This window comes from Salvelinus alpinus, chromosome 16 (assembly GCF_045679555.1).
Source record: "Salvelinus alpinus chromosome 16, SLU_Salpinus.1, whole genome shotgun sequence".
Taxonomy (NCBI): Eukaryota; Metazoa; Chordata; class Actinopteri; order Salmoniformes; family Salmonidae; genus Salvelinus; species Salvelinus alpinus.
Window position 1 is genome coordinate 7,883,278 of NC_092101.1, and position 13,165 is coordinate 7,896,442.

The 13,165-nt window shown below is 44.9% G+C and overlaps 1 protein-coding gene across 3 annotated transcripts in view; it reads right to left on the reverse strand.

The window, feature by feature from the left end:
- LOC139540711 (lysine-specific demethylase 4B-like) overlaps positions 1–13,165 on the reverse strand; it is an 82,006-nt gene that overhangs the window by 17,266 nt on the left and 51,575 nt on the right. For 2 of the 3 annotated variants that reach the window (XM_071344606.1, XM_071344604.1), the window contains exons 10-16: positions 11,331–11,566; positions 10,660–10,901; positions 8,771–8,897; positions 7,690–7,853; positions 6,916–7,126; positions 481–560; positions 135–190 (exon numbers count right to left, since the gene is read on the reverse strand). In XM_071344606.1, coding sequence (XP_071200707.1) covers positions 135–190; positions 481–560; positions 6,916–7,126; positions 7,690–7,853; positions 8,771–8,897; positions 10,660–10,901; positions 11,331–11,566 — 1,116 coding nt within the window. The remainder of the gene's footprint in view (positions 1–134; positions 191–480; positions 561–6,915; positions 7,127–7,689; positions 7,854–8,770; positions 8,898–10,659; positions 10,902–11,330; positions 11,567–13,165) is intronic. The other variant, XM_071344605.1, reaches the window with a different exon arrangement.

Sequence of the window (13,165 nt, forward strand, 5' to 3'; positions counted from 1 at the left end):
GAGGAGACATGACGTGTCTGTGGGGAGTGGACACATTTGACGCGAGCCCCCAACTGTTCACAACGCACAGCGTACAACAAGTAACATAGGGTACGGGCCAGTGTCACGCAGAAGTTAGGGAAGGGGACACTGACCGGTTGTCCGTGGTCATCTTCAGAGCGCCTCCCCGTAAGTTACACAGACAGCAGTCCTGTGAGGACACATAAAAGCGAAAACGTTAGGATGTGGGTAGGCAGTGGCCACAGAGGGGAAGTGAGGGGTGTTGTTCGGGTACAGTGCAGTGCTGGAGTACTGGATGAGGGAAAGTCGGCCCAGTTTAAGAGTGACAGTTGTATCAACATCCCTGCATATAAAAAACGTTTCCAAATTGGGTAAACGGATAGATATTGTCAATTAAGAAGCCCAGTGGTTTGAGTCCATAAGGAGTTGTTTCCAGCGAAGGCCTAATGTGGTTTTGTGTTGATTTGATTGAGGACTCACCGCTGTCCAGGCGAGCGTTGTACATCTCAAACACTTCCAGGCCTCGTTGTGTACCGTGTCCGGCCTAACACCATAACAACCTGGGGAAAGAGGGGTAGAGAGAGAGGGAGAGAGAGAGAAAAAAACAAGTCAACATTAAATGAATCTTCTGGCCTGCCATTCACATTTATTGGTACTGAGCCTACTGAGCCATGGGCTCAGAAAAGGGTTCTGTTAATCAAAGCACAACTTTCTCCTCCTCTCTTTTTACAAATCCCCACATCTACATGTCATCGGGCTGTTCTGCAGTAGTCGCTTATTGGGCGGCAAAAACGTTATTTTTTTGTTGTGGTTGTTGTTTTTGCATTTGAACTCGCGTGCATTTAGATCAGCTACAAGCAATGACCCAGGAAGAGAAGACGAGAGTGGGGGGTGAGAAGAGAGCGTGTTTGTTTTTGACAGGATGCCTCCCCGCTTCATTTCTTCTTCTCAATAACCCCGGTGGTGCTGCTGCCTGTCCAGTGTCTCGCTAGCTCTCGGTGCTCCTCTCTCCTGGATGGGATAATGAACTTCCTGTCTGGGGTGGGAGCTCCGCTTTAGTGCTAATAAGAACCCAGGAGGCCCACTTGGTGTGTGTGTGTGTGTGTGCGCGTGCGTGCGTGCGTGTGTGTGGGGGCTGGGGGGCAGTGTGTGTGTGTGTGTGTGTGTGTGTTTGGGCTGGGGGGCAGTGTGTGTGTGTCCTTCACTAAGGAACCAATTGTGTTTAAATGTGGACTAAATGCATGCCTTTAAGTGGGATCTCATCCATGATAAAACAGATGACTATCAATTCACTGAAACTTAGAAAACAACAGAGAAGAATCATCTAGGCCGAAGCTGAACTATAGTCAAAACCCAACTAAGCAAGCAGAAAAACACACACACACACACACACGCACACACGCACACACGCACACACGATAACAAGCTCTCTGCCATCTCGTGGCGCTGCACTTTGACAGATGTTGCACTTTGACAGATGCCGCATGCCCCTTAAAATTGAACTCTCGGCATCTCCGTGGGAAAAAACAAATCAAGCGGTGGGGAAAGTGGGTTTGTTGGTAAATAAAGAGAGACAGAACTTTCTGGAGTGTTGTCAATAGAAAGAGAGGCTGTGTATTCCAAGACATGGCATATGGGGGCGTAGTGAGATACACAATGGGCTGGATGAGTCTCTTCTCGTCACTCATCTTGAAAAAAAACATACACTGAAAACGTGGAAATCAATCAATCCACCATCGTTAACACAATGGAAGAGGTTGACGATTTATTATTGAAATAGCATGGGCGAGTCTAGAAAAACAAATCGATACAATTTAAGGCTAAGTGTCAAACAATAATGCAGGCACTAAGGATGGGGGTGTGAGCAGGCAGGTCTGGGCAGATGAGATGTAGCCATTGTTTGTGTGCGTCTGTAAGTTGTTGTTTGTATGTATAAGTTTGTATATGGAATGGAATTAAATATTATTTTTTTTTTTATAAAAAAGAAAGAGGTGGCATCCTTAATGACACCCTATTCCCTGCATAGTGCACTACAGTGTAGGGAATAGGGTGCCATTTGGGACACAGCCCCGAAGCCGGCTCATTGTTGTGCTATAGGCCCGCCGATGGCTGCTTTAACCCAGTCAAGGCCCTGTCTTACTCGCCTCTTGATTTCTGTAGGTGCTCGATGGACCTAGGATATAAAGGTGTGTGTGTGTGGTACATACTACCTCAACCCGCCTGACTACCCGGTGTCTGTATGTAGCCTCGCTACTTTTATAGCCTCGCTACTGTATATAGCCTGTCTTTTTACTGTTGTTTTATTTCTTTACCTACCTATTGTTCACCTAATACCTTTTTTGCACCATTGGTTAGAGCCTGTAAGTAAGCATTTCACTGTAAGGTCTACACCTGTTGTATTCAGCGCACATGACAAATCAACTTTGATTTGATTTGATGTTGAAGGCCTGGGTGAGTTGGCCTCTACAGGATGTCCGTTCCTGACCTCTCCTGACCTCAGCAGCTGGCGAGGACCGAACGCAGCCCCGGCGCAGGGCCGGCCAGATCCGGACAGACAGCTGCTGGGGAGGTGTATGCGTGCGTGTGGTAAGAACATACTGTAATTACTATCTCATTCTAACCAAAGCTGGGGAATAGTCCAATTTGGAGTAATTAGATGGCAGTAAGCCAACAAAGACAGTTGCCCATGTTCAACATGTCAAATAAGAAGATTTGATTTTCAGTGGGTGGAGAATCAGCACGTGAATTGTAAATCAGACCTGACAACCTGAACAATTTTTACGAGTACCACTTCAGCGCCGTGCCGGCACCCCCGGCCCCCACAGAACACACGACGGCGCACGTGAGACACCCACTGCTTTTTTAAAAACCTTATAATGATGTTGCCGGCAGAAGACTGCCTCAGTAGAAATGGTGCGCCATAGACTGCTATGGGTACTTGGTAATTGGCTGCTCTTCAGTAGCTAACTGGAAATAATGTTTAAATCACAGGAGGCTGCTGAGGGGAGGACGGCTCATAATAATGGCTGGAATGGAGAAAATGGAATAGTATCAACCACGTTAGATGTATTTGATACCATTCCACTATTTCGCTCCAGCTATTATCAAGAGCCCGTCTTCCCAATTAAGGTGCCACCAACCTCCTGTGGTTTAAATGTACAAATCAGGGCTCTCCCTAGGCATTTCTGACAAGGTGGTGCTGATGTAGGCCTAAAATTGGGTAGGGGGAGGTCCGGAGGGTGTCAGTCAACTTTCCCCTCAGGAAAACCTGTAACTGCCATTTCCTGAAACCTAGAGTTTTAAATTATATATATTATATAAATTATACAAATACACCATGACAGGGCAATACACAATTTAATGCTATTTAATCTCTCCTCAGACTAATATTATTCTGTTTGTCCTGTGGGTACCTTTGCCACTGTTCCACCCCTTGTGTATTGCGCTGTTTATATAAACATTTTATTTAACTAGGCAAGTCAGTTAAGAACAAATTCTTATTTATATATAATTTAATAATGTTAATGTTTATATAAACATTTTATTTAACCTTTATTTAACTAGGCAAGTCAGTTAAGAACAAATTCTTATATACAATGACGGCCTACCCCGGCTAAAACCCTAACCCGGACGACGCTGGGCCAATTGTGCGCCGCCCTATGGGACTCCCAATCACGGCCGGGTTGTGATACAGCCTCAACTCGAACCAGGGTCTGTGGTGACGCCTCTAGCACTGAGATGCAGTACCTTAGCCCGCTGCGCCACTTTGTTTATATCAAACAATGTAGCCAACACAGAAGGCTTGTGCTTGACCCTGAATGAATTTGAGGTGGTTCTCAAATTGAGGTGGTTCTCAATGACACTAAAACAGGTCTCTGTTAACTTTAGGTGTAACGATTATTGTAATTAATAGGTGTCTTTATGTGGATAGTCTAGCGAAAATGTAAACTGGCTTCTTAATAACTTTGTTTGGGGAGAAAATGTGGGAATAATTCAATGCAGTAGTCTAGCTTCCTGTAGGCTATTTGGAATATAAACCAACTGAATTCGGCCTATATGAGCTCATTGCAGATCTCCATTCATCAAGTTAGGTCTGACTACCAGACCACCATTCATTTAACATGCCTTGTTGTCATTGGTGAACTGACTTATCACATCACTAGCAGCCTTACTGACATACAGACAGATCAAGAGGACAGATCAAGAACGGATGAATTAACATAGGCCTACTAATCTCAACGGGCCTACTAATAAGTCTGACATCACTTTCTGTGAGGGAAGGTATTATCGGGACAGCTCTCGCTGCCACGTCTGTTTCCATTCGGCGCAGCGACGCGCTTAGAACTACCGCGACACAGCATGTTTTTTTGCTCGTCAACGCGCTCGCGCCTACTACCGTTGAGGGGATCAAAGCACGCCTAAAGGCTCTGGATGGTCATTCAGATATCTGCAGGGGCCGTACAGCATTTCCTGTGATATGGCCTCCGCAGAAGTCACGGAATTTATACAGTACCAGTCAAAACTGTGGACACACCTACTCATTCAAGGGTCTTTCTTTTCTACATTGTAGAATAATAGTGAAGACATCAACACTATGAAATAGCACATATGGAATCATGTAGAAACCAAAGAAAGTGTTAAACAAATCAAAATATATGTTATATATGAGGTTCTTCAAAGTAGTCACCCTTTGCCTTGATGACAGCTTTGCACACTCTTGGCATTCTCTCAACCAGCTTCAGGAAGTAGTCACCTGGAATGCATTTCAATTAACAAGTGTGCATTTTTGTGAATTTTCTTTCCTTCTTAATGCATCTGAGCAAATCAGTTGTGTTGTGACAAACCCTATTTGGTAAAAGACCAAGTCCATATTATGGCAAGAACAGCTCAAATAAGCAAAGAGAAATGAAAGTCCATCATTACATTAAGAACTTTGAAAGTTTCTTCAAATGCAGTCGCATAAACCATCAAGCGCTATGATGAAACTGGCTCTCATGAGGACCGCCACAGGAAAGGAAGACCCAGAGTTATCTCTGCAGAGGATAAGTTCATTAGAGTTACCAGTCTCAGAAATTGCAGGCCAAATAAATGCTTCGTAGAGTTCAAGTAACAGACACATCTCAACATCAACTGTTCAGAGGAGACAGCGTGAATCAGGACTTCATGGTTGAATTGCTGCAAAGAAACCACTACTAAAGGACACCAATAAGAAGAAGAGACTTGATTGGGCCAAGAAACACAAGCAATGGACATTAGACCGGTAGAAATCTGTTCTTTGGTCTGATGAGTCCAAATTTTGTGCCAACTGGCGTGTCTTTGTGAGAGGCAGAGTAGGTGAACGGTTGATCCCCACACGTGTGGTTCCCACCGTGAAGCATGGATGAGGAGGTGTGATGGTGACAATGTCTGTGATTTATTTAGAATTCAAGGCACATTTAACCAGCATGGCATGAATTCTGCAGCTATACGCCATCCCATCTGGTTTGCGCTTAGTGGGACAATCATTTGTTTTTCAACAGAACAATGAGCCAACACACCTCCAGGCTGTGTAAGGGCTATTTGCCCAAGAAGGAGAGTAATGGAATGCTGCATCAGATGACCTGGCCCCCACAATCACCCGAGTTGGACCGCAGAGTGAAGGAAACAAGTGCTCAGCATATGTGGGAACTCCTTCAAGACTGTTGGAAAAGCATTCCAGGTGAAGCTGGTTGAGAAAATGCCAAGAGTGCACAAAGCTGTCATCAAGGCAAAGGGTGGCTACTTTGAGAGCTGCCATCTGGCTCAAGGAAGAAAAATAGTACCAGAGATGGAAGAAGAAGCGAGACATACCAGTCAGTTTTTTTCTGGTTCTTTCTGGTTCAATTGCACTAAGTAGACCAGACCCAGCTGCTATCGCATTGGTGTCTATGGGAGAGCCACCCCCTTAAGTAGACAGGAACTGAAAAAAATTCCAATGCTAAGTCCTGACTCAACTATCTTAATTTATTCACCATCTTTGATAGTACTACGACAACGGGGGACAGGCCGGAGAGGAGAGCTTGAGATTTTTCGCCTCTCCCAAGTCCTCTAATCAGAGTAGGGTCACCTGGCTAACATTGTGTGTGCGCACGCTAACCGCTCCCCGTGTGTTGCACGCTAACCGCTCCCTGCCACCTTACCATACAGAGGCAAGCCTAATTGGCTACGCAGCTTAGACTGGCCGAGTAAAAAAAATGACACCAAACTATTTTATTTACCTCTTTTTCTGCAGGGGGGCAGTTTTAGGGGGGGCACACTGGCACAGCAATCCCAGTCAGTTCAGGCTGAGTTGCAGTAAATTAACTAGAACAATTTGATTGGCATTTTGATCCTCGCGGAGAGAAAAATCCTTGCTTTCGGGCCCGAGGGGGTGCAAATATGTAACGGGAATTTAAATTAATACGGCGTGCAATACTACGGACCATTAGTTGGCTGAATAAATACAAGACTTGTGAGAACAGACACAGTAATTACAGTCTTAAGTAAACATGGTGGGGGAGTTGAATGACTGGTATTGACTGGCTGGTTGCCTGGTATACTGTGAGGGAGTTGACTGGTTGGTAATGGTAATAAATGACTGGTTTTGACTGGTTGGTACGGACTGACTGGCATGGATTTACCAGAATATACACCAGCTTTGTTGGCGTGGGCTTGGTGAGAGTTTGGCCGATTGGTATTGAAGTTTTGAATGTATTAGAGTTTTGTCTGGCTGGTAATTGACTTATGTAAACATGGTGTTTTATCTGGTTGGTATTGGACGTTAGAGAAAAATAAAGTGTGATTGTTTTGACTGATAGCAGCATTTTGACTGGATCGATATAAACACTGTGTGAGTTTGTCTGTCTGGCACTGTCCTCCTGTCTGTCTGCCCGCCCGTCAATCCATCTGTCTACTCACTGGAGTGGACCTGCAGGCTGCAGGAGGAGCAGGAGAGCAGCGGGCTGGTGCCGTCGTCTCCCGTGTGAGAGTTGGAGGGCAGCGGCTCCGTGTTGCCTGCCCCGGCGCTGAAGCACATCTCGGGGACCAGCGGATGGGTGCGGCTGCCGCAGCGGGACACGTTGTGATGGTTGGGGGCACCGGGACTGTCGGTCGGGTATGAGGAGTCCTTCTGGAGTTGAATGAAACAGGGAAGGACGTTAGAATATTGTTGGGTTTACCGGGTGGAGTTCAGATCTTGAAAGAGAGATGGAGACACCGTACACTGTTGAAAAAGAAGAATAAATCCAAAATGGAACCTTAAATGCAAAAATAACATGTTTATTTGAACATCGTGGTGCCCAAAGGTTCATTGTGCAATTTGTATTTTATTTAAGTTTCCACATGAAGGCACCATCATTTTCGCTCTGTTTGCAACCCTGAAGAAGGCACTCCGTGCCAAAACATTGAATCGGTGTACCCATGAAATTGCTGGGATGATATTTAGAGTGTGCCACCTTCTTTTCTTGTATACAGTTGACCTCCATTAGTATGCACCCCTACATATATTTTGGGGTGTGCGTCAACAAATGTTTCTTTACTAAACTTTCAATCAAAATGACAGCAAATGGTTAACTTTCTTTGACATAGTCAATGACAACTGTTTCCTTGATTGCGATGTTGACATTGTTTGTGCCATTGCGATACATTACAGCATATACATTGTTCTCTTTTAGTCTATGTTATGTGCCCTACCTGTGTGTACGGACAGAACAGAGTGCATACAGCACAGTAGGGTTCCAGGGTGGCCACGGCCGCGTTGAAAGCCTTCTCGGCCAGGAAGTTGGGCTTGCGGTTCTGCCACAGGTGGCCTGCCTTCTTCACGTCGCCATCCAGTGGCCAGGGGGAGAAAAGTTCTGCTTAGGTAGAAAGGAGAAAAAAGACAAGTCAGATCAGTGGGTCTGGATGAACACAGAACAAGCACGCATGCAAGGATATATGCTCTATCCGGCCTGCAATGCATGTAACACAAGGCCCAAAGCAATCCGCAATACTGTGTTTAGACCTGACCAGAGAGGAGAATACAATCCCTTCGCCTGCGCCTCTCTCTCTCTCTCTGCCTCTCTCTCCCTCTGCCTCTCTCTCCCCGTCTATCGCCAGGCAGCTCAAAGTCACTTTGAAAGCAGTTAATTCGGAGTCATGATCCCAGGATCAATATGTGTCAGTCAGGAAAGAAAAGAATAGGGGAGAGAGGGCGTGGGGGAAGAAGGGAAAGACAGGAGTCTTAGACTTCAGCTACACTACACTATGTCACGTTGTGTCGTCATCAGCATTGTGTCAATGTGACGTTCTGTCTCCTCCAGAAACCGATCAAAATCAACTTTATTCCTCATTATTTCAATTCACGAGATAGAATGAAACGTGCGTGTCAGCCATCAATAATTGAACCTCTGCAATTCTTGAGCTTGGACGCAACACGGACAATACAGCAACTTCGATTGATTTCAAAGGAAGCATTCCCTCAATTGCTGATGGCAATGCCGGACGCCTGCTGGCTGTAGTGTAGCAGGGCCGAAACAGTACATTATCCCGAAGACCCTGACTGACCAACTTTGTTTCGTTTTTCCCCCCTACCATTTACATGTTTTTAGCGTCATGATAATAAACCTGGTCCCAGATCCTATCGTGTCGTCTTGCCAAATATAACAACCCTAGCAGTTGGCTGTATACAGCACAAACAGACCTGGGAACAGGCTATCATGACAAAGCCACAGTATTAAACTGATATTGTACTGAGTATAAAGACTGTGCTACGACGACGTCACGCAGAACCCACCTTCGTCACTAGATGTCTCCTGCTTGACGATGGAGAGTGGGGATCGCATGGGAGGTTTGCTGAGGGGGTGCCGGCGACTCTTTTTCACCTCCATCCTCATCTTCAGCTGCTTGGAGTAATACGACAACTGAGGGGGGAGGGGGGGGGGGGCAAAGGTCATACAACAAAGGTCACCAACAGGTTAATGGGCAAGGTCCTGGGTTTGAATAAACCACTTGAATCAACACCCTGATATCCACACTGAGCCTGTTGGATTTTTCTAAATCAGACTTACCTCAAACCACAATCAACATTAACTTCACTAGGGTAGGGGGCAGCATTTGGAATTTTGGATGAAAAGCGTGCCCAAATTAAACTGCCTGCTACTCAGGCCCAGAAGCTAGGATATGCATATAATTGGTAGATTTGGATAGAAAACACTCTAAGGTTTCCAAAACTGTTAAAATAATGTCTGTGAGTATAACAGAACTGATATGGCAGGCAAAAACCAGAGGAAAATCCATCCAGGAAGTACTATTATTTTGAAAGGCTGTTTTTCCATTGAAAGCCTATCCACCATACAAAGACTTAGGACCCAGTTCACTATCTCTATGGCTTATTTTACATGTGGCCAGTCTTTAGGCTTTTACTCTGAAAAATGAGGGAGATACAGCACTTTCAATGAGTGGACAATGGACATTTCCAGACATGAGTCCAGCGCGTGATCGGGAGTGCGCCTTTCTTGTTTCTCCTTTTCTATTGATGAAGCTTTTGTCCGGTTGAAATATTATTGATTATTTATGACAAAAACAACCTGAGGATTGATTTTAAACATCGTTTGACATGTTTCTACAAACTTTTATTGTACTTTTTTTAACTTTTCGTCTGGATGTTGAGAGCGCGCTTTGTGCCTTTGGATTACTGAACTAAACGCACCAACAAAACGGAGGTTTTTGGACATAGAGGGACATTATCGAACAAAACAAACATTTATTGTGTAACATGGAGTCCTGGGAGTGCCACCAGATGAAGATCATCAAAGGTCAGTGATTCATTTAATCGCTATTTCTGACTTTTGTGAGTCCTCTCCTTGGCTGGAAAATGTCTGTATGGTGTTTTGTGGCTGGGCGCTGTCCTAACATAATCGCATGGTGTGCTTTCGCCGTAAAGCGTTTTTGAAATCTGACACTGTGGTTGGATTAACAAGAAGTTTATCTTTAAAATGGTGTATAATACTTGTATGTTTGAGGGATTTTAATTATGGGATTTATGTTGTTTGAATTTGGTGCCCTGCAATTTCACTGGCTGTTGTCGAGGTGGGACGCTAGCGTCCCAGTGATACCAGAGAGGTTAATAATCAATTAATCTATTACGTTAACCTGACAAATCTGGACCTAATGGGGTTGAGTGTCAGCTAGTTTAAAGTCATGCCTTTTCATAAGCCACTGGGTTAGCCCAGATAGTGCAGATAGAGTATTGTGTTTGATTTAATCCAATGCATATCTATCAAGACTATTGGAAAGGTGTGACCATTCTAATACAACAGATTTCTATCTGCAATGTTTAAAAACATTCCACGCTAATCATTGGACCCCAGGAGTGCAGATGTTCAGACTGATTGGTCAATTAACATGATAGATGACTGGCCGAATTATAAATTGCTCTGCATAAAAGTGTCTACTACATGATTAAAATATACACGTAAAATGTTCAAAGGAAGCCTCAAAACACAGCATGACAATTTGTGCGATTCAAAGCTTGATGCCAGTGTTATGGTTGTTCCATGGTCCAGGGGTGAAGTTTCCCCATAGGTACAGATCTAGAATCAGCCTTCCATCCACCAATCTTAACCTTAACCATTAGTGGGGTATAGGGGCAACTTCACCCTACAGCATTCCACCAGTCCTTACCTGCTGCATACCGTTCACATCAAGCTTGCCCTCTGCTGGTAGGTCTGTGTCATTGCTGCCTTCGGGCTGCTTTGGGGGCTGCGGGATTTCAAAGGTGGCAAACTTCTCAAAAGCTGCTTGGAAAGAGTTCATGGGGTCTGACGGCAGGGCGGGTTGCTTCTTCTTCTTCTTTTTCTTCTTCTTCTTCTTCTTCTCTCCATTCGCCGTCAAGTGCCGCGGGTCTACCTGGGGGTCTTGTAGGCCTACTCGGCAAGATAAATAAAAGAAAGGGATTACTACCGCGGGAAACGTGGAACCTCAATCCAACGTGCCATTGCTTCTTCCAATGCAAAAGTTGAAAAAAGGTGTTATCTAATTTCTGTACCGTGTATTGGTTCTGATAGGCATTTATTCGGATACTTATTTGATCAGGCACCGTGTGATTTGGAACTGCAATGTCAGTTAATCTCCCCGAATTAACCAAATTGAAATGGAAACTGACCCCAACGCTGTAGCCAACTTGTGCCTTGTGATACCTCCACCACCCTCACCTCCTGGCTCTGGGGGGTGAACTTCCCCGTATCAAGGATCAGCTTCCCCCTCCCCCAATCCGAAACCTTAACCATTCGCGGCGAAAATGCTAAACTGATCCAAGATCAGCGACCTCAACCTACTTCGCCCTACACACTCACCTCCTGCGGCCTGGGCGGCAAGGGCTTCCTGCCTCTCCCGGTCCTCTCTATCCATGGCCTCCAGGGTCTCCAGGGCCTCGCGGGCCATCCTCTCCTCCCTCTCCTGCCGCCGCTGGGCCTCGCGCTCCTCCACCTGCCGCTGGTAGGCCACGGCATCCAGCTCGATGCCCTCTTCCGCCAGCACCTTGACCTCCTCCAGCTTCAGCCGGCGCAGCTGCTCCTTCTTCTGCAAAGCTCTGGGGACGGAGGGATGGGGGAGATTGGGACATGAGTGACTGAGGCTTGTTCATTAGAAAGAAAGAACGAAAGAAAGAAAAAGAGAGAGCGATAGAGAAAGAAAGAGAAAGAGAGAGATGCAGTACTACAGAGTGAGACACCAGAGTCTAAAGGTTGCTTTCTTGCTGCACACATTTCCACACGTCTGACTGGCAAAGCATGGCCTGACAGTTGTAGTGTGTGAGAAAGTGATCGACAGTGACGGTTTCCCCCGGCGATGTAATGCCACGGTGTGATTGGCACCATGCGACCTGAACGTTGTTCTGGCACCTGAGTGAGACCGCAACTAGAGCTGTGGCAGTCATGACATTTTGTCAGCCTGTTATTGTCATACAAAAGAGTGCCGGTCTCACGGTAATTTACCGTTAATGAACATAAAAACACATTTAGCATCTCCATGCCTCCACAAATACAAGCATTTGGAACATGTACATCTTTTCTTTTTTTTTTTAAGTCTAATAAATCAATTGAATGTACACTATCACGATAAATCCATTATTTATTTTAGGCAGGTTTAAAGAAACCGTATATGATGAAAATGTATTTCAGAACAGAATATGAGTTGGCCTACTGTATGTTATATGGCTATGCGCCATGCCATAGGCTGTAAGCTTGTTCATTTAGCAGACAACATATGCTTATATGCCATTATTTTATATTAGGCTATCAGATTTTATAGTAAGAAGATTATAATTGAATAAAATAGAAAGGATATTTTTCCCCATTCCAGAGCGCATATGAAGTGGCTACGTTGAGCGTAAAAGTGGTCATTTGAAACAGGTCCTATATGCTAGACTTAACTTATTTGGCAACGTTTGTTGTGAATGATACAAACCTTAGAATGCCTTAGATTTCTAAAAGATATACGGGCTGAATGACGCGACTATAGGCTATTGATGACTTGAGAAAGTCGCAAAAAAGGCTTGCGCTCTGCTCCTTGTCTTAGGATGCACACGCTGTTCTCTCCAGCTCTCATCAAGTGATCATTATATCACCCGTCAGACTATTCTCAATTGAATCTGGTCTTTACTAATATGTAGCATGTGTTTCGATTTAAAATGGCCCATTATCAAATGGGCAGGAACAGGGGGCAAGAGGAAAAACACATATCATCCAATCGGAACGGAAGCCACTTTCCCACTTGTTCAACCCACGTCGGGAAGGCATCCCTGTTATTTTGCCCAAACTCTGTGTGCCATTGGCTCTGCAACCCTGTACCTGCAGCTACCCTGTGCTTCATTTGAGAAACCAAGTGAAATCTGTTCGGGAACATCGATAGTAGTTGTGTTTTCACAACGAAACATCTGTTGACAGCCCCTCTCTCTGTGCGCTGGTGAAAGGAACGAAGGAGAGAGAGGAGGAGATGGAAACGCCCGGTGGTGAGGTAATGTCAGTCTATTAATTGTGAAAATATATATATTTTTTTAAATGCCCTATTACTAGGCTATTCAAAATAAAATACAAACTCACTATATCCTAGGTTAACTCTGAATTTGTTTAATTTAGGCTAGACCAAGTATGCACCAAAGACATCTTAAATCAGTTTTTTCATGTTTATC